Consider the following 23,660-nt stretch of genomic DNA (forward strand, 5'->3'; position numbering starts at 1 on the left):
TTCTCAGAACACGACACAAATATCCAAACCTCTTAATAATTCCCAAAATTATCACTTTTATCTACGGAAACCGATTTGAAATTTCCTTTGTTAAATCCTATTTCCAGCTAACCACTCAAATATTAACATTTCTTTAAATGTGTGCATCCTTTAACTGTATAGATTTATATCCGGTTTAATTGACTTAGATTAATATCATGATTATCATAACAATGTTGACCACTTGACATTAGGCTAGATAATAAAAATTCTACATATGTGAAAATTAAGCTTTTGTTTAAATGACAGCAAGCAATGAGTTTTAATCATGAAAAAATAACTAATGATGAGAAATCTATTTAACCGTTTATTTGCTTTTTAACAATCATCTATCACAATAGATAGAAAAAAGCAAAGCATACACAAAATCTTGGATAACTTAGAAAATACTTAGTTTACTTTAATTGAATTTAAAATACACCATTAAGTTCCAAATCTTAGCCAACCCAGTGTCGGATCGGTCATAACCTTTGATATGGGCTTTGAATCATGGTCGAGTCAAATTTATATTTAACTTTGTCCTTGATGTTATTATTCATATAAATTATACCAAATATTATAGATTTTGTATTATAAATATATTAAATTTAACTGACTTTTTGTCTGCAAAATTAAATGAACATAATTCCACTTATTCCTATTACAAGTGGCATGTTAACACTTACAGCATAAGTAGATCATGCTTACCCCAAGTTCAAAATTTGAAACAAAACAATGACAATACTTCTTGAAGCATTCCTATTTCAGAGCACACAAACAATTATATTTTTCACTTTCAGAGATCACAAGCATTATTGGTTCAATGAAACATGGGTTCTAATAGGTGACATTAAAACATTTGACCTACCAGATTATGATACCCTCATAATACAATATTCTTTATGAAGTTCCACTGGAGGTCAACCATAAAAGGTTTATAGCCTAAAGGAATAAATTATCTTAAACATTTATTACATCTTGAAACAATTTATACTTTTTATCTCTGCCATTATTCATTATAAAAACAAACACTAAAACCATACCAGCTGCATGTTGGGAAAATGGTGCTTAATGCATATGCTTAAACTGGTGTCCCATATTAGCCTGTGTATTCTGCACAGCCTAAGCAGGGAAAACATGGATTTTTGCTAAAAAGAGATTTTGTTTCAACGAAAATTATCATAAATACGTAATCTCTTGTCACTAACTAGCCTTTGTACACTGCGCAGGCTAATCTTGGATGACACAAAATTACACACATGCAATAAGTGCAATCTTCCCAGAGTGAGATATTTTTTCCCAGCCCTTCAGTTATGAACTTAAAATAACCGGGGATTATACAAGGTAACACACCAGATGTGCATTGCAATTTTCATGTCTGTATACATTAAAACATGAAAATGTTAATTATTTATTCAAATCATTTTTCTCATAAATATGTTATACTTCTAGGTCATTAGATTTTAAAGTTTTCTCTTAGCAAAAAAACAACAACAACATTTCTTGCCTTAAGAAATGTCAGATGTTGGTCTCCCATTTATATAGAAATTGTTGTTGACTATTTGCATCATGTCATATTGGCTATCAAAGGCAACTGACAGCTTCGTAATAGCTGACAATTTGCTGGTGCACCCCAATGAATAAACTGAAAGGCATTAGAAATAATAAAAAAATATCACAGACAAGAAAAGTTTTATCGTTCACGGTTCAGCTGGTGTGAGATATGCGAAATCACACAGTTGTAATTTAATATGAATGATACAATCACAGGAGAGGGGAGATTGTCATCAGAAAAATTCATCAAAATAATGACCTTTCATACCTGACACAGGTACTTGCATAATTATAAAGCTTACATTTTGCTTATCATTTGAGCAGTGTCATGCGAAAATAGGTTTTATGCTATTCGCAGCCAGGTTAGCTCCAGATCAGCCAGCGCATTGCAGCAGTCAGGGGCAATGTTGTATGCAAGGTTTTCATATAAAATGTATGTTTATAAAAGACCCATTTCACATTATGCCTCTTATATTGTGGGTACAATAAAATATTCTTGAAATAAGACATAGTGTGGTAAAATGGAATCCAGTTAACGTTTTTGTTGATTATCATTTTAAATTTTATTTTTTTTTAGATAACAAACAAAATGGGTTAAAAAAAACAATATATTAAAGTTGATTAAATTAATAAACTGAACTCTAAGAACATCATTCTTAATATTTCAATATTTATTCTAATATTACATAATATTGATCTGAATGTTTAAGTGCTTTTAAAAATTTACTAAAGTTGAATTAATTAATAAACTTAAGTACATAATCCTTAATATAAATAAAAAATACTGGATTTTCATTTAAAAGGGAAATCCTTTAGAGGAAAAATTCCATAAAGATCAGGAAATAGTTTTCCATGATTAGCTTGTGTCAAATGCACAGGCTAATCTAGGGTGACCCTTTACTCACATTAAACCCCACTTTACCAAAGTACAGCACAATTATAATGTCCTATATAGTGGCTTTACTGCAATTTGCATCTTCAACAATGTGCCACATCAGCCAATGAGCACTGAAAATTTCACTTTCACATTCTAGGAAAATATTGTTTAAAATATGATGCAAGAAGTTAACAAGAGCACCGCCTTGCGGGTGCAGACCGCTCATCTATTTTCTTTTTAAAGGTGAAGGGACTCTCAATTTCAATCACAAAGGAGGGAGGGGTGGAGTGAAGAGGGGTGTATAGTGTGGAGTGTGGGTGTGTGGACATTTATTACATTATCTTCCAAAAATGCGGAAAAAAAAATGCAACAAAAATAAATATTTTTTTTCGGGGGGGGGGGGGGGGGGGGGTATAGTGGGTGTGGTGGTCATATGTGAGATGGTTTGGGTGGAGTCTATTGTGGTATGTCAGGTAAGAGTAGTTTTGTCAAAGTATCAATCAAATCTAATCATAAATAAAGAAGTTATGGCAATTTTAGCAAAATTTAATAATTTGACCTTGAGAGTCAAGGTCATTCAAAGTTCAAGGTAAAATTCAACTTGACAGGTACAGTAACCTCATGATAGCATGAAAGTATTTGAAGTTTGAAAGCAATAGCCTTGATACTTTAGAAGTAAAGTGGATCGAAACACAAAATGTAACCATATATTCAAAGTTACTAAGTCAAAAAAGGGCTATAATTCCGTAAAAATGACAACCAGAGTTATGCAACTTGTCCTTTTACTGTACCCTTATGATAGTTTGCAAGTGTTCCAAGTATGAAAGCAATATCTATGATACTTTAGGGGTAAAGTGGACCAAAACACAAAACTTAACCAAATTTTGAATTTTCTAAGTATAAAGGGCCCATAATTCCGTCCAAATGCCAGTCAGAGTTACATAACTTTGCCTGCACAGTCCCCTTATGATAGTTAATAAGTGTTGCAAGTATGAAAGCAATAGCTTCGATACTGTAGGAATAAAGTGGACCTAAACACAAAACTTAACCAAATTTTCAATTTTCTAAGTACAAAAAGGGCACATAATTCTGTCAAAATGCCAGTCAGAGTTACATAACTTTGCCTGCACAGTCCCCTTCTGATAGTTAGTAAGTGTTGCAAGTATGAAAGCAATAGCTTTGAAACTTAAGGAAGAAAATGGACCTAAACACAAAACTTAACCAAAAGTTTCAATTTTCTAAGTATAAAAAGGGCACATAATTCTGTCAAAATGCATGCCAGAGTTATCTAACTTTGCCTGCCCAGTCCCCTCATGAATGTAAGTAAGTGTACCAAGTTTGAATGCAATAGCATTGATACTTTCTGAGAAAAGTGGACCTAAACACAAACCTTAACCGGACGCCGACGCCAACGCCGACGCCAAGGTGATGACAATAGCTCATTTTTTTTTTCAAAAAATAGATGAGCTAAAAATGATAAATCAAAATGGTGCATGGCATGCAGCTGCTGTTTTTAGTGCATATAATCCATCTCTATCAGCCACGTGCAATCAGTACGACATACAGCATCACATTTATGTCACAGCTGCCACATAGAATGCAAGGAACGAATTGCGCAATAAGCTGTCTACTAACCTTATATAATTACTGTAATATTATTTTAAATACAACATTTTCAATGTTTTTACCCATGAAAACTAACATTCAACAATATACAATTTAATTTAAGAAAAGCTATATGTATGACGGAAAAAAACAAACAAACAAACACGTAATAATAAATGTTTACTGTTTAAACCACAACACACTCCGGAGGCTATAAAAACATTCCTTTTGGTCCATATAAGAACATTTCATGCTTGTAATCCTTGCACTGTAGCAAGTTTAAAACCGGAAGCATCAATTCACAGTTTGAAGAGATCTCATCTGAAAGCAGCGTCACACAATACCAACAGTGGAAATCGTTCACAACTTATAATGATGTTGTAAGCCGTATTAATACAAATCTTCCCCTTTCAATGACATCTTAAGTACTTCATACAATTGCTTCAAATACTTCTATACACACTTGTTGACGAACATCAAAAGTTCAGCTTTTACCATTGCGCAAAGAAGGTTTTGCAAATTAACTTAAATATACAGCGTTGTGAGACAAAGCCGATCTAGACGATGTCTTTTGAACGTATCCATAAATTATCGTTTATGTTGGGCCAAATGGGTACTGCAAGTTAAAAAGATTCTGGTTTAGGCTGTGATGTCCCTGATTATCAATTATAGTAATCTGATCATGTATATGTAATTCATATCAACAAGAAAGATATATAGCACTTGAAACTGAATACTGAGGCTTATCATATAATCTTACAATCTTACATACGTTATATATATGTTTCATTTATACATTCAGTTGTGTGTAACACAGAACTGCCTTCACTATGTTTAAAGCAATCTCAGGAGACAAATCATCAGTTTTGATGAAGACAAAGTTGGGTTTCATAGATCCAATATGAAGACAAAGTTGGGTTTCATGGATCCAATACATCAAAATGAGCCAATGCTCTGGGGCAAAATGCGGCTTAATGCATGTGCCTAGTGTTGTCGAATAATAGCATGTGCAGTGTGCACAGGCTATCAGGAACAACACTTTATGCTCCTATGGCATTTGTTTTTGAAGGAAGTCTCTTCTAAGCAAAAATCCAGTTTAGGCAGAAAGTATTGTCCCAAATTAGCCTGTGAAGACTACACAGGCTAATCTGGGACAACACTTTACGCACATGCATAAAACCAAGTTAATCCACAGGAAGGCTCAAATGGCCACTGTTTAAGTCAAGGACCACAACTCTGTGGAAGCATTAACCCTTTCCCAGTTAGAAGCAAAGAAGAAATGGCTTATGCAACCAGCATACAACCACAACAGTAACTCACAGTCTGTTCAGGTTTTATGCAGTTTGCTGCTCATTAGTATCAAAGCATTGGAAATGAAGCCTATGAAACTTGAATCTAGTCAGAATGGTCTTTAATCATTTCAACTTTCTAAGGGACTACAAATGCATCAAAATGTGTATCTAAGTGGAAAAGGGTTATTTGCTCAAAATAGCACCTTTTTTACCATCTTTAAAAATAATGAAAACAAACTTCACATAAAGAAGTTGGTTTAAGAATGTTTAAATAAACTAAAAAACAAACACAATTGTAGAATAGTGCACCCACTTTCAAACCACTTAATATGGTTTGGCTTAAAGCAAGTTTTACCAAGATATAACCTAGAAACAACTCAGTTGGTAAGCTGAAAATCATGTGCAAAAAATAAATGCTGCGTGTCTAAAATCCTCGCTTTTAGCATGGTTAAAATACTGCAAGGATTAAATTGGTTTTTAATCATGTTTAAACCTGATTGTTATTCTTTTTTGAGAAGGCTATTATGCCCACAACATTATTAAGACATTTGATCAAACTTATATGAAAATAAGGTCCCTATCCACCGATGAATCGACTTTCATACATATATATCATAATATAAAATTTATTGCTAATATTGCAGTCATCTTTGATGTAGAGCATAATGATTGATAGAAGGAAATTCTAAACTTAAGGAAATTAATATGTATGAACATCCCGATTCTTTTATTTAAGTAAATTGCTACCCTCCAAAAATGTGAATGTATTTTTTCATCATCTTTCAAAATTATAAATCAGATAGAAAAACAAACTTAAGATAAAAAAAAAAAATAGGCCATGCTCTGTGAAAAGGGGTTTAATGTATGTGCATAGTGTGTCATCCAAGATTAGCCTGTGCAGTTTGCACAGCTAATCAGTGATGACACTTTCCGCTGTTATGGTATTTTTGTTTACAGAAAGTCTCCTCTTCGCAAAAATCCAGTTCAGGCGGAAAATGTCGTCCCTGATTAGCCTGTGTGGACTGCACAGGCTAATCTGGGACGACACTTTAAGCACATGCATTAAACAAGATGTGTTTGTGAAACACTATGTCCCCCATATATTTGACCTTTGACTTTGCCCTTGAAGGATGATCTTGACCTTTCACCACTCAAAATGTGCAGCTCCATGAGATACACATGCATGCCAAATAGCAAGTTGCTATTTTCGATATTGCAAAATTTGACCTTTGACCTTGACTTTTGACCTTGAAGGATTACCTTGATCTTTCACCACTCAAAATGAGCAGCTCCATCAGAGGTCCAGATAAGATGCGTATTTGCGTAAAATTCGCATGAAAAAAAAGAAAATACGCATGGCTTAAAATTTTGTTGAGTAAAAAAACTCCTGGCTAAATTCGGATTACGCATCGTGTGCAACTTCAATGCGTATTAGCCGTTTATACATGAATATAAGTTCCAATCTCTTGCACGACGGTTACATTACATTCACCTCTGTGTTGGGCTCAGAACGGACTACTGATATGAAAACGTCTCATTCATGTCATGATCATTCCAAGCGTTTATCATTGAGGTTACAGTATACTAAACAATCTTTTGCACGACGGTTACATTGCATTCACAGCTGAATAGAAAACCATCTCATACCATGATATCTTATATCAGTCTTAATTAATTATTATAAAATTGATATGTTTTTTTATGTTATGAAACCAACATACATATATACGTCGAAGCAATGCCTAACGTAACTCAATAAAAAAAATATGTACAATTGTTTACATTTGTGAAGTGCAAGGGAATGATTCCATCTGTGTAAATGGGCAATAAAATAGTTCCAAAGAGTTGCATTAAAACTCACAAGTTTGTGCACGATTTATCGTAAATTTAAAAGTCATATTTCTTAATTTAATGCATGCGATCTTAAATATCCACTCAAATATACATTGAATGCGTTTGTTCGGTTTTACCTATTTGGTAGACAAAATGGCATGCTGAGCCTTACGCAGAGTTGTATGTGAGAGCAAGGAACGACAACTCTGCGTGGAGATTGTATAAGTTCATGTAATCATGACTGGTTCCCGTCATTGTGTCCACACCAGTAAAAACGTAGTGACATCAACATCTATGTACAGAATGTGGTTCCCGACCTAATTTACTCCTTAGTCAGAACGGTATCATTTCATTTTGGCCCACGGTAAAGGCTGATGTTGACACAACGGACTATCCGCTGCATTGTTGAGAATCGATATACGCTAATGGTGAAAAATTTGACATCACATTCGAAAAAAACCCGAATCGCCCAACTTCAAGCATATAAGTTTTGCTATTAGTTCATCTCTTGTGTGGCACTATGGAAAAACCTTTTTCCTTCAAGCACTGTTTAAATGGCAGCCGAAATACACATATATAATAAACAAGTTTTACGGATACCACCCGCTTACCATTGAGATAACGTGCCTAAGCACATGTTTAAACTGTTACATATATTAAAATCCGGTTTGCAATCAATGAATCCACTACAATCATCATGTAATGCGAAAACATGCTGCTTGCTTGTTTTTCATATGACCGTCACGATCTGTGCCGCCCTGACCGGCAGTCCCTGTCCCGAAAGCGCTTTTCTTTTTGTGATATGTTCCGCAGCGCCTGCATGTGTTTGTATTTTATTGTCATGTAAATAAAACAAAATTAATGGCGAGGCAGTTATAAATGGTCGATCTCTATTAAGTCGACATCGTCATTAGTAACACCAGAAAAAATTGTACGCTCTATTATTGACAGTATATTAAATAAAAAATTTTTTTTTGCTTTATTGTGTTCAAAACTGCTTGTAGTAGCAAGTTAACACTACATGTACAATTTATTATTAATTCAGGTCCTTTGAACATAAATACTCCTTAAAATTATCGGATTTTGATTTTTACTCATCAATTAAAAAATTCATGAGTGAAATACCCCTCGGCTGAAAAAATTATCTGGAGCTCTGAGCTCCATGAAATACGCATGCATGCCAAATATCACATTGCTATCTTCAATATTGCAAAAGTTATGGCAAATGTTAAAGTTTGGCGCAAACCAACAAACCAACAAACAAACCAACAGACAGGGCAAAAACAATATGTCTCCCAGTATAGACTGGGGGACATAAAACCCTTTTCACAGAGCACCTCTCAATATAAAGACTAATGATACACAAGAAACCGTCGGAGACGGGTGATGCTCCCCAAAGTTTTTTTGGGTCACAATATTGCACTATATATTCAGATAAAAGGAAACGTCTTGAGGGCACAGTAGTTGGGGGGACAATAATTTTTTTATAGAAAATTTCAAAGGGCCATTACTCTGTGAAAAATCATCCGACCAGAACCCGCTGATAATATGCACATCTCCTCTTGGTAGTGAAGCTTCCCATAAAGTTTCATTGAATTACGGTCATTAGTTGCTGAGAAATAGCTGGACAAAAATTGTGCACGGACGGACAGACAGACGCACACACACACGCACGGACAGACGAAGCGGCGACTATATGCTCCCCCCAAAATAAATTTTGGGGGAGCATAATAAAACTGGGCACACATAGCAACTGAATACAACACAGTTTACAGATTCACTTCATAATAAATACTTATTTTGGTTGAACAAGTAACACAAACAGTGAAACTTCAAATGTTCTGCAAAAAACAAAACAAGTCACCCAAACCTTCTAAACCATGTAAAAAACCCTGCTGGAAGTGAGAATTGCCTTAACCACAAAAGATCATAAATTATTCAACAATTTTACTGCATTTATACAACACTAAAAGAAATGTTAATAGTTCTTTACAATATTCAGGTCAAACCACAGTAGTTTGCAGTAAAATATAATTCATTCATTTCACAACAAGGGTCAAAAGTGCCACTTGAAAGCATTGCATAAGACCATATAGCAGTTAACTATTAAGGCCGCAAAGCCTAAATGTCACAATGATTTTGCTAAAACTACCAGGTGAACCTAAATTATTCAATTCCTACATAGTAATGGGTGTACTGTAAATATGTGAGGGTATTAATGTCTGGATATCATATTCTCTGTCATATTTTATTATTGAAGATATGCCACTCCCAAATGTAAAATTATGCAGCTAAACTCAGTAAAAATGGGGTTAAATGCATGCTGTACAGGGTTGTTCCAGATAAGCCTATGCATTCCCCACAGGCTCATCAGGGACAAGCTTTCTGCCCACACTGGATTTTTGCTTAAAAGAAACCTCCCTTAAACAAAAAATTCCATAAAAGTGGAAAGTATTGTCGCTGATAAGCCGGTACAGGCTAAGCTGGGGTGAAACTTTACCCACATGCATTAAGCCCTGTGGCTCAATTCCAACATTTAGATTTTCACAGAAAAAAAAAATATGAAAAAAAATATTTCAATCAAATGAATATACTCAGGTTTTTAAAATAACATCCTTTAACATTCACCACTTTCATTGATTATAAATGCAAATAGAAATAGAAAATCAAGTAAGCACTCAAACACTTTAAATCCTTTATAAATGTAGGAACAAACTGAATATAATGGACATAGGGCCATGAGTAATCAAACCCAATGACACGGGCAGTCTACCAGCAAGCCTGCGAGGATATTTGGGCAGAAAAGCATGTAGCTGATAAGCCCCACTGTAAATACCCAGCCTTCTCTGATAACCAGAGATAGTTCCTCCACCTGACCATAGAATCATGGCCACTTGACATGTAAAACATGTTTGCTTTATTTTACAATAGGAGCATGTTGTTATAAAGTATCTATGCCTCATTTTCTATAGATATTAGGGCTCACAAACCATAATTCTAGAGCAACAATTAAACCCAACCTTTTTCAATTTTAGATCCTATTTTGAACCTTGAACAAGACTACATCTTTCAGATATTATCTAATTGAATACAATTCTGAATATCTGAATATACACTCAACAGTTTTTCAGAGATTGCATTCAATGAAACAGTGTCTTGCCTTTTTTTTTTTTTCATTCTTGTTAAAACTATGACAGTTCTTTAAAAAGTTGTTCAAACATAATGTTATAGGCAATTTAACCATAAACTATGTATAAATAAGAGTCATACCTAACTAGAAATGGCGCGGCAGAGGCTGACGGGTATTCCCACGCCGCATGTATGACCCAGGGGTGCCCCAGGATTGGTAATGGGGCCATGCATAGTTGAGATTGACCGTATTGTCATTAGAGAAGTTCAGTCCCAATTAGAAGTGAATCGGTGTAGAAATGAAGAAGTTATAGTAAAAGGCAATTTTGGGTGGGTGTGGCCTATGTGGGCGGGGCACCCCAGGGTTGGTAATGGGGCCATACATAGTTGAGATTGACCGTATTGTCATAAGAGAAGTTCAGTATTAATTAAAAGTGAATCGGTGTAGAAATGAAGAAATTATAGTAAAAGGCAATTTTGGGTGGGTGTGGCCTATGTGGGAGGGGCGCCCCAGGGTTGGTTATGGGGCCATGCATAATTGAGATCGACCGTATTGTCAGAAGAGAGGTTCAGTATCAATTTGAAGTAAATTGGTGTTGAAATGAAGAAGTTAATGTAAAATACCCTAAAAAATGAAGAAGTTATAGTTAAAAGGCAATTTTGGGTGGGTGTGGCCTATGTGGGCGGGGCTCCCCAGGGTTGGTAATGGGGTCATGCATAGTTGAGATTGACCGTATTGTCATAAGAAAGGTTCAGTATCAATTTGAAGTAAATCTGTGTAGAAATGAGGAAATTATAGTTAAAGGCAATTTTTGGTGGGTGTGATCTATGTGGGCGGGGCGCCCCAGGGTTGGTAATGGGGCCATGCATAGTTGAGATTGACTGTATCGTCATAAGAGATGTTCAATATCAATTTGAAGTAAATCGGTGTAGAAATAAAGAAGTTAATGTAAAAAAACATAAAAAAATGAGTGAAAATCTCTGACGCGGCCCCACCCCAACCCCCATAACTTTTGACCCAGGGGTCAGATCAAAATTCCAAATAGTGCAGGGTCGCACATATGCTCATAGCTGCCATGTGTGTAAGTTTCAAGGTTCTAGTGCTTATAGTGTAGGAGGAGATAGAGGCCAGGACAGATGGACGGACGGACTGACAGACGGACGGACGGACAGACGGCGGAGATAACCACAATATCCCCACGCTTTTCAAAAAGCGTGGTGATAATTACTTCCAGTCAAGGTTGAGACACTTGAAAACCTCTTAAAGGTGGGCGGCACATAGTTCAGTTTAATGCATGTACAGAGAAAAAAGCCATAAGATCCTCTCTATGGGAAAACTGGGCTAAATGCATAGTGTCATCCCAGATTAGCCTGTACAGTTTGCACAGGCTGATCAGGGACAAGACTTTCTGCCTAAAGTGGATTTTTCTAAACAAGAGACTTCCGTTCAATGGAAAAAGTTCTTTAAAGCAGAAAATGTTGTACCTTAAATTATTGCAGATTTCACAGGTTAATGAGGGACATCACTTTAAGCACATGCATTAAGCCCAATTTTTTTGAAAGCACTGCTCAATCACATATATCATGCACAATAGATATGAGCCGTGCTCTGTGAAAATGGGGTTAAATGAAGAGCGTAAAGTGCCGTCCATGATTAAATAGGGATGACACTTTCCATCTTTACTGGATTTTTGCTAAGAAGAGACTTTCTATATAAGAAAAATACCATAAAAGCAGAAAGTGTTGTACCTGATTAGCCTGTGCAGACTGCACAGGCTTATCTGGGACGGCACTTTACGCACATGCAATAAACCCCCTTTTCCCAGGGGCCCATATAATTATGATGTCCTACATACTAATACAGTACATACCTGCTTCTTCTCGTCTGGAATTCTCTGCCTGCAAAGACAAACAACACAAATTATAATATTTAACTTCAGAAATAACTTGTGTTATCATAGTTCTGTCAAATAACCAAAGAAAAAGAGTACAAATATCTTGGAAGTAAATCCTAAATGCCAAGCAAGGACAAATTAACAATTAAATGTAATATACTGGCTTCATATGTTTACTTTTGTGTTAATAACAGCAAACACAAAGTTCAACATACTTTGAGTAAATATTTTTGTAAGGCAACATGCCAGTACAATGCTCCCAGGATATATGAATGCCCTCTTAATAACAGACCCTGACCTTTCAACTACAGACCCCATCATTTACCAACACATCTTCTCTTGGGCAAAAATGTTTACCAATGGGCCATGCTCTTCCAAAAGGGGGTTTAATACATGTGCGTAAAGTGTCGTCCCAGATTAAACTTCCGCCTAACCTTCAATTTTACTAAGAAGAAACTTTCTTTAAACGCAAAATATTATAAAAACAGAAAGTGCCATCCCTGATAAGTTTGTGCGTCCCTGATAAGTCTGTGCAGAATGCACAGACACAGGATGACACTTTAAGCACATGCAATAAAAACCCTTTTTCACAGAGCACCGCCCAACTGGTTTGGGGCAGGCAAACACAATGCCATGGGCAAGGTCTATGACTGTGGTCTTACCTTTAGCCCCATTCCCAACCATGAGTGTTCAAAATATCATGTTTTTATGTGAAAATAAAATCTGGTCTATTTAACAACACTATGGTCAAACAAAATAATGAACATGAGAAACTATAATACATTAAATGCTGTTTGAAACTCATAAAAAACATGAAGAAAACAATCATTATACAAGCAAATTCGTTGAATTGATATCCTTCGCCATTATACTTCTGGACACAAAAGTTTTCTGGACGGATGGACAACGCCAACGTGCATCATCCTCTTATCCATATATATACTCATACCAAGTTTCAATGAAATCCGTCAAAGCACTTCCAAGTTATGGCTCCGGACACACAAAATAAGCATTTTTTTAAGATACAAAGGGCCATAACTCCGTTATTATCCGATGGTGTACAATGCCATTTGGCGTGCATCATCCTCTTATCCATATATATCCACTACAGTTCCATTATATCGCGATTGACGGGGTCCAAAGATCGCGATCGCGATATATCCAGAGCGCGATATAAATTCAGACATGTCTGACTTAGTTGTTAAGCAGTTGATGTGCAGTTAATGTGTCAAATTTCATCGGTGTTTTCATTTTATGTACGGCGCTGCTTTATCTTTGTATCGTAATAATAACCAATTTTACATGTACTTTTGTACAACAACAACAAAATATTTATTTGTATAAAAGTAATAGCGTAATTAAAATTTTGATTACCGTGGAAATTGTAATGCCATTATTAATTTTTATTTTCAGGTACGATCAGCGTAATATACACCTACATTTGTGTAGTGTATAAAAGATATACACCTACATTTGTGTAGTGTAGAAACCTAGATTTTTGCTACTTTCCTAGTTATTATTTTCACGTTTTAATAAGTGATATGGCATGTAATGCGCTTAAACAAACAAATTATCGTTGCATTAATTACGCACAATGTTAATGTTTCGTTTGATTCTCAAATGAGCTTTACTAAATTTGTAATCCGAAACACGCTTCCGAATTTTAATGCTAATGCGACATTAACAAATTCTAGCGTCAAATAAATAGTGCTAAAATATCCTTTGTCTCCGATTTACGCGTGTTCAGTGGGAAAAAAACGCCCCGTTTGGACGTTATTTCATCACATCTTTAAATAGTAACAAATGCCAAAATGTATTTGATATTAAGAATAATACAAACTGACATAATTATCGAGAATGAGACACTAATAACTCAAGTGCTGCAAACAACTCAATCCGTGTTAAAACAACACTGTCACTTACGGTCTGTTTTCACGCTTCACTGCGTGTCAAGTATAAGCCGCGAAATAACGGGTGATCAATTACTAGCCAGAACCGGTTGTTATCGCGGTTTGCATATTGTCAGATTATAACTTGTCAACGAATTAAAAAAAAAAAAGTGTTTTTGTGATCATTCTTGCTGGATTTTTTGGGAGCCATAGCCGACTCGCGATATAATGGACAGCGCGATATAACATATCGCGATGTAACGGAGTTGCAGTGTACTCATACCAAGTTTCAAGGAAATCCCCCAAAGCACTTCCAAGATATGGCTCCGGACACAAAAGTGCCGGACGGACGGAAAGACGGATAACGCCAAAACAATATCCCTCCGCCTATGGCGAGGGATAATAATGTATATTATCTAGTTATTGTCCTACCCCTTTCAAAATGAAAATAAAATTCCGACAAACCACCTTACGTCATTTACAATGTATAATGTTAAAGTGTCTTCCTGTATCAAGTAAACAATAGTTTTTGAGGCATAATAATAATTGCGTGAGTGATGATTTGTCAAGACAATATTAAGAAGCATGGCTTCTAAAGAATATGAAAAACCCAAAACGTTTTTATCGCAAACCATTTATGGTATTTCAGTGTTCCATGCAATAGGAACAGAAAAACGATTAAGGTACATAATAAATTGCAATATTTTGCAAACAAATTTAAACTTCTTTCATTTCAAAACATAATGATCCCCTGTACATTATAATTTAAAAGTAATTAAAAAGCAATATATTACGAACAAACCCTTATTTACTTAGCAGTTGAAGTCTTTCACCCTATTAAGGTTTCAGCACATAATCATTAATACCAACTATAAACTCATACACATCAAACATGTTCAACTGTTCACAATTTTAATGGACATTTTAGCATGCCAGGTTAACTCATGTGTCAAAACTGACATAATTTATTGCCAAAATAACTTGACCCTTACACAAACGTTTGTAAAAAAAATCTCCATGAGCATTGATGAAGCATTGTTTCAACATGAATGACCATACAAACGATAATTCACCAAGATAATTAAATTAAAGCTGTTTGCTTGGTAAGTAAGAACAAGACAGACCCAGGCTGTGTCAGGAAATTTGAGACTGGGTCGCTCACGCTACATTAGTCCAACAGAAACATGCAAATGTGATAAGAATAGAGATTTTGAGACATTTCATATCTTCTGAGTGTCACACAGACACCCCAAATTGAATGTTGAATCCGGTAAATACAATTGTAGTAATGTTAGGTTTAAGGAGAACTTATACTGCCTTGCTATATGAGCTAGCTTTAATAGCGACGGGGTAGAGTGTGTGTCTCATTTGGAACCGGGAGGTACTGGGTTCAATCCCCATTCAGGTTGGGGATTTTTCAAGAAGGGTTACATTGGCACCTATGTGAAAAACCCATGTATGCTTGTGGTTTGTCCGATTTTCCACAGATGTTGTGGCAGTATGAAATTTGTGGAAGAGCTTTTATAGGGACGCGGTAGAGTGTCTGCATGATTTGGAACTGGGAGGTACCGGTTCATTCCCCATTGAGGTTGGGGATTTTCTGGCTGGGTTACAAAATGAAGATTCAATGTTATTTGTTCTATAAATGTGTTCAGGTCCTATTATAAGGCAGCACAGCTAGAAATGCTGCTTCACACATCACCAAAACAGGGGAATTAACTCTACCAGTGTAATGCAATAAGATATTTGAGTTATCTCCCATACCAAAAAAAGTAACCATCAATCACTAAATTGCTGAGCAATGGAAGAGATGTGGAAACAAGTTTGATTTCATTCAATTTAAACAAGTTCTCTTTTTTTTACATACAAACATATTATTGTTAGTTTATTTAACTGTATTGTAAAAAGCCCATTTATTAATTTATATATTTAAAATAGGTTATTTGGGAAATAAAAATTCCAAGTTGGCAATTTAAGCCACTTATTTTGCTATATTGCTATGTTGTTATTGTTTTAAATTGAAGTGTTTCAAACATTAAGATAAGTATCAAGATTAACTTCAAAAATTTAATTAAATATGAATATCTTCATCCTTTTATATTTTGCCAATTGGAAACAAAATGATGAGTGATTTGATGTATTTGTGGAAAGAAAAGTTCCAGCAACCACACATCATAAAACAATCACTGGAAAATTATGCAATTTTGTTCACTTGATGATAGAATATAAGCTGCACTGCTAGGTGTTCCCACTACCTGGATTGTAATTGAGCCCCACTGCTAGGTGTTCCCACTACCTGGATTGTAATTGAGCCCCACTCTGGTTATTAGTGTTGCCCCTGATCAGCCTGTGCAGTCCGCAGACAGGATTTTCATTTGGAATAGACTTCACAGGCTAATCTGGGATGACATTTAAGGACATGCATTAAGCCCTTTTTTACCGAGCGCTGCTCAAATAATGTTTTTAGAGGCTAGTAAATAGGTCTAAAGGTAAAGACCAATATATTTGTCTATTTCTTAGTAGACTAACTAACCCTGCACAAATCTCTTGTTTTCAGTTAGCAACATCAATAATACTAAAATGACATTGATTTAGTAAAGACGTTTTCAAAGAATGCAAGCATGCAAACAAATAATATTTCAATGCTCTCATAACAAGAGCAATTCAGGCATGAATTAATACACATGTAAAAACACACACAAACATTTTCTAAGCACAGTCAAATTTCAGTATTTTTTTCAATATGTTGTGCTTTGTCTTTTCAACAAACTATATATATATATATATAGTCAAAGGTCAAATAATATCTTGTACACAATGTAACAAAAGTGTATCAACCTGAATTACCATTTGTGTTTTCCTCCTGACGCTGGGTGAAGCAGCGTTAACCAGGGTTACGAAGGGTTGAGACTTCAATAGGCCACACAGTCCATCCATGATTGCACACAGTCAATTACACAATCTATTCCAAAAGTTTTGACAACGTTATTAGTACATTAGTTCGGAAATAATTGTAAGCGTCAATGCCAATAAATGGTCTTGTAATCATGTGCTTTTGCACATTTATCTTATTCCTCAAATGTCTTAATTATTGTCCAAATGCAAATAGTTTAATGGACAATCAGAACTTACATCCGAATCCTTCCAAAACAGTTTTTTGAAACAGACAGGAGTGTATTTCTTTTATCTACCATCCTGCTTGAGCACACTGAGGCATCTTGTACAGTTTGTTAAAGGAAACAGTTCACTAAGAGGTGCCTCATTTTAAAATGTTTGACACGTCTAACACTCAACAACATCCTCTTTACGTATCTCGTTGTCATCTCGTCCAGTTCCACAAATACTTGCTGAAACTGCTGCCTACAAATGACATGAGGTCAGTCATGTTTAATCGGAGGTTGTTTTGGACGTATAACACCTTCAATAACATTAATGCAATGGCCTCATATTAAAGTTTACACGATATATCAATTTATTGTATTCTGTGACATTTTTGTCAGTATTCTGTAGGAATTTAACCAGGTAACTTACATGTTTATCTTGTAATAAGTGCTCATTCTTTGAACTTGTTTGATGTGAGAGATAATCAGAATTATTTTATTTAAATTTGCCTAGCAACACATCAATGCAAGCTGAATCATTCTTGTTTTGAAGTATTATGGATCGGTTTAACCTGGCCTTCATAAATTTTCGCACATCATTCGATAATGTCCTTAAAGCAAATTAGGAAGTGTCAAAAAGAACGTTTGGTTCTATCAAGGTAATACTTATGACAGCACCATAAAAGTTACCCTGTTATGGTGCAAAGAAACAATGTGGGGCCAGTAAACCAAATGTAACAAGTTAGAGATCAGCCTTTTGATTGATTTATTTTTCTTCAATTAATTCATGTTGACTGTTTTATAATATATTCTTCATGAATCACATGAGATAAATTTAAGTCATTAATGTACAGTCCACTCTCGTTATGTCGACATCGGATATCTCGATATTCTCGATATGTCGAAGTAAGCTCAATGTCCCAACTTTTTTCCTTCTTTATCTATATAAATAAATATCGGATATCTCGATTTTCGTTATGTCGAATAATTCGATATGTCGATATAAAATTTTGTCCCGAGTCCCGATTTTACATGTATTTACTGTGGTTTATCTCGAAGTGCGAATAACTGTCCCAGTGTCGGCAAAAGGTGAGAAAAATTTTCTTTGATACTTCACCGCCCCGCTTCGCCCGGCTGCTCCCGATACTGTGCGGTAGGAAATCCGCTGTTTTCAGAGCATCCATCATCTACTGACCACCTACCGGGCAAACAAAAAAGCGTGGATGATGTCACACGTGTTCACCGAATGGCTGAGGACCCTCGAAGAGAAGATGTTCCGAAAACGTCGCAAGATCGCCATGATTGTAGACAACTGCCCCGCCCACCCGGACGTCTCAGACCTGAAGGCTATACGTCTCGTCTTCTTGCCACCAAACACCACCAGCATCACGCAGTCGATGGACCAGTGCGTAATCAAGAACCTCAAGATCCACTACAGAAAACGTGTTGTTTCCAAGAAGCTGGTGGCCATTGAGAACAACGACACGGTGGTCATTACCGTCCTGGACGCAATGTTCATGCTCAGAGAAGCCTGGGATAGAGTCACACCAGCGACTATTGCTAACTGCTACAAACACGCCGGCTTCAGCGCAGACCCGACGGCAATCAACGAGTTGGACTCGGACCAGGAAGACCCCGAGGACCACATCCCACTGGCACAGCTGATCCTTGCCTATGGTTCTTCAGTCAGCATCAGCGAGTTCGTCGACTTCGACAGGGATCTCACCTCGACAGAATCACTGACGGATTCCGACATCATCAGGGACGTCGTCAATTCCAAGACAGCACCAACCGATGAGTCCGACGATTAAAAATTATTTTATTTCATTACTGCATTGTAAATAACAAAATAACAAACTTGAATACAGTGTTTCAATTAGTATTGGTGTACAAACAATATATTTTAAGCTTCAAAATTGAAATCATTTATTGACTTCGACACATAATTATGAACACAAAATCCTGTGCAAATTTGTTTCAAATATGAACAAAATTAGCTACGTTTAAAACTCATTTAAAAAACCCAACATGAAGTCTTAAACCTATCAGCAGTGGCTTTGCACTGTAACCATGACGATATCGGTCAAGGTCAAGTAGAATATTTATAGAGACAGGTTAAATATATCATAATATAAATTGAAGAGGTTTTCTTTACAAACATGTCTAGAATATATACTATTTCTCAATGTCACTAATTGTCATTTTTTTCATAAATGTACAACCAAATAACATTTATTTAGCCATGAACTTCCTTTTTTTCTTTCATTACCGTTAAAGATGTTTCCACTAGGCACATTAGTACACTTTAAAAGCACATTTAGACAAAAACTTTAAAAAATGCCACTTCACCTCTTTACACATTCAGGTCACTTCAAATTAAACAGTTACTAGAAGTCACTTTGAACACAAAATCCAGTAAACAGTTAACTGAAGTCATTTTGAACACAAAACCCATTAAACAGTTCCTAGAGCTCACTTCAAACACAAAATTATTTACAATTGAAAGCATTAAATCATATAGCCAGGTAGCACTAACAATAAACTAACTCCACACTAATGTTTTTCAAAAACTGAAACTCACTGTCCCAGGCTATTCTAAATGAACAACCAAAAACAAAGAAGTATTTGTTCCAAGTTTCAACTCCCATACCCCACACTATCATTTAGAATCCTTTCATCTGCACTCCAATAAAGCCCAACTAGATAACAGGGGCACTCATTTTTGTCACAAAGTGAACATGATTGAATCATCTTTTCCAATCAGGAAAACTCCAATCAATGGAGGGTATTTGGTGAGGTGACACACACCTCATGTAATTGTTTATTAAGTTCATTAAGTTCTGTTGAACATCCATGCATGAAGCCATTTAAGTGTTCAACTACCGTATACACACCGATAAGGAAATCTTTATTATAATCTAGCAATGGCAATTGGCAATGATTTTCTCAGGCATATTGAAATGAAACTGTTCAAATTAAAAAATATTTGATGCCCTAACATTTTATAATGTTTTATTTATTTTCGAAAAAATATGTAATTTGAGCTTTAGAATGGAATTAAGCCCATATAATATTCATTAAAAGTTAACAGACATATACCAGTAACCTTGAATAAAATCTCACAGACTAAAGTCATTCATTGCATTTCTGGTTTAATAAGTACATGAAGAAATCATTAGTTCTTTCTAAAGGATAAAAACATATTCATTTAAATTGTCCAACACGGGCATGCTGAAATATCCTATTACATCACATATATTCTTTACATGAAATACGGTAAGGATAAGCCCTCAATTAACTGCCCATGACAATATTTCAGTTAACTCCTGACAGTAAGAGGGTGGCCTGACCATCTAGCTCACACAACTGACCAATGGGTGTCAATCTGGGCTCACACAACTGACCAATGGTTGTTAATCTGGGCTCACACAACTGACCAACGGGTGCCAATCTGGGCTCACACAACTGACCAATGGTTGTCAATCCAGGTACACACAACTGACCAATGGGTGCCAATCTGGGCTCACACAACTGACCAATGGGTGCCAATCTGGGCTCACACAACTGACCAATGGGTGTCAATCTCTGCTCACACAACTGACCAATGGGTGTCAATCTGGGCTCACACAACTGACCAATGGGTGTCAATCTCTGCTCACACAACTGACCAATGGGTGCCAATCTGGGCTCACACAACTGACCAATGGGTGTCAATCTCTGCTCACACAACTGACCAATGGGTGTCAATCTGGGTTCACACAACTGACCAATGAGTGCCAATCTGGGCTCACACAACTGACCAATAGGTGTCAATCTGAGCTCACACAAACTGACCAATGGGTGCCAATCTGGGCTCACACAACTGACCAATGGGTGTCAATCTTGGCTCACACAACTGACCAATGGATGCCAATCTGGGCTCACACAACTGACCAATGGTTGTCAATCTGGGCTCACACAACTGACCAATGGGTGTCAATCTTGGCTCACACAACTGACCAATGGATGCCAATCTGGGCTCACACAACTGACCAATGGTTGTCAATCTGGGCTCACACAACTGACCAATAGGTGTCAATCTGGGCTCACACAACTGACCAATGGGTGTCAACATGGGCTCACACAACTGATCAATGGGTGTCAATCTGGACTCACACAACTGACCAATGGGTGCCAATCTGGGCTCACACAACTGACCAATGGGTACCAATCTGGGCTCACACAACTGACCAATGGTTGTCAATCTGGGCTCACACAACTGACCAATGGGTGCCAATCTGGGCTCACACAACTGACCAATGGTTGCCAATCTGGGCTCACACAAATGACCAATGGGTGTCAATCTGGGCTTACACAACTGACCAATGGTTGTCAATCTGGGCTCACACAACTGACCAATGGGTGTCAATCTGGGCTCACACAACTGACCAATGGGTGTCAATCTCTGCTCACACAACTGACCAATGGGTGTCAATCTGGGCTCACACAACTGACCAATGGGTGTCAATCTAGGCTCACACAACTGACCAATGGGTGTCAATCTGAACTCACACAACTGACCAATGGGTGTCAATCTGGGCTCACACAACTGACCAATGGGTGTCAATCTGGGCTCACACAACTGACCAATGGGTGTCAATCTGGGCTCACACAACTGACCAATGGGTGTCAATCTGGGCTCACACAACTGACCAATGGATGCCAATCTGGTGATAGTCCTCATTCACTGAGCATTGCATATACAAATACATGTTTTTGAAAAGCGGTTTAGGAAAACAGAGCATGATGCATGTGCGTTAAATGTCGTCCCAGATAAGCTTTTTGCACAGGGTAATCAGATACAACACTTTCTGTCAAAACTGGATTTTTGTTCAGAGACACCTTCCTTTAAAGGAAACATTCCATGAAAACGGAATGTGTTGATCTTAATTAGCCTGTGCAGAATGCGCAGACTAATAAAGGATTACACTTAAAGCACATGCATTAAGCCCCATTTTTCTAGAGTGAGCCTTATTTTCTTATTGTCACACAATCGTTGAGTATTTTTACATAGATTCTTTGTCAGTAATAAGTATTTGTTACATTTTTTTAAATTATGTTGACTCAAGATTTACTCATTTTGTTATATACACTTTAAAAGTTGCTATTAATGCATTACAATAAATTGTATTATAAGATTTAAAACAGTTCTAAAGTGGAGTGTGGTTCTTTGCATAAACATCGTGGAAAAGTGACTAATATGGAAAAGTCCAATCTACAATAAATGAAGATAGGAATCTGGTAAACATCTTATCCACCCACTAAATTTTATCAAAAATTTGTTCAAAAATAAAATTGTACATCGTTAAGGAATACAGCGGGGCTTTCTCTAAATCTAAATATATTTTAAGGCCCTTTAATAAACCATAGTTTACACGCTAAAAGTATCAATATAGCCTTAATTGAACGTGGTGGGGGTCCAATCTTAATACTTTAATGTATTCATTTGTTTAAACAATCTTAGATTGTAATGCAAAATCTAATAACATGCATTCCTGTACTACGTAAGGAAACTAGGCAAATATTTGCAGACATTATATCTTGTGACACAGATATATGGCCCCGTTACATTGGACTTATTTGACTGCACTTGCCATCAGTTAAATGAAAAGTGCCACGTCTATGTGCCAGAAAGTACGCTGAATAGTAACAAACATATTAGCCTTGCACTGGGAAAATGGAGCTTAATGCATGTGTGTCAAGTGTTGTCCCAGATTAGCCTCTGCAGTCTGCACAGGCTTATCCAGAATGACACTACACTTGTATGGTAATTTGCGTTTAAAGGAAGTCTCTTCTTAGCTGAAATCCAGCTTAGGCAGAAAATGTTGTCTGTGCAGTTTGCACAGGCTAAACTAGGATGACAATTTACTCATATGCATTAAGAACCCTTTCCCCAATGCAAGGCTCATATGTATTTTTTCTGCATAAAAAAGAATGATAAAAAAACTTACTGGACAGGCATTGTTCATCTTTTGAACAAGTTTTGATTGTTTCAGAATAGTTGATTTCGTCAATAGCATTTCTTGATAAATCAGCAGTTACTGTACAGTCATGTATTATATACCTGTTTAATGCTTTTAACAAAATACAGATTGTATCAATCGTTGAAATAAAAAATCCTGTATTACGCTACTCGCTGTTTCCCATTCCGTATTACCATACTAGCCGGACTACTTCGACCCATTTAATGACGTCACATTACACGCACCGAAAATAGAAATATTTTATATTACAAAATATTATTACGTAGTACATCGTGTGACGTCATTTCTGTGACAAAACACAATAGTTTTATCTAAACTCTGTAATGACATGTCGGATGTGGTGTTTTTTAACAGTAAACTATGTGTTAAAAACGTATTTGGAGTGTGCGTTTATCATGCATAAATGTATATTTCGAAAGGAATACAATAAAATAGTGTGGTTTA

The 23,660-nt window shown here is 36.3% G+C and overlaps 1 protein-coding gene across 3 annotated transcripts in view; it reads right to left on the reverse strand.

The window, feature by feature from the left end:
• LOC127877199 (rho GTPase-activating protein 7-like) overlaps window positions 1-23,660 on the reverse strand; it is a 271,035-nt gene that overhangs the window by 107,734 nt on the left and 139,641 nt on the right. For all 3 annotated transcript variants that reach the window (XM_052422864.1, XM_052422866.1, XM_052422865.1), the window contains one exon: window positions 12,180-12,207. In XM_052422864.1, the coding sequence (XP_052278824.1) occupies window positions 12,180-12,207 (28 nt within the window). The remainder of the gene's footprint in view (window positions 1-12,179; window positions 12,208-23,660) is intronic.

This window comes from Dreissena polymorpha, chromosome 4, assembly GCF_020536995.1.
Source record: "Dreissena polymorpha isolate Duluth1 chromosome 4, UMN_Dpol_1.0, whole genome shotgun sequence".
Classification (NCBI taxonomy): Eukaryota; Metazoa; Mollusca; class Bivalvia; order Myida; family Dreissenidae; genus Dreissena; species Dreissena polymorpha.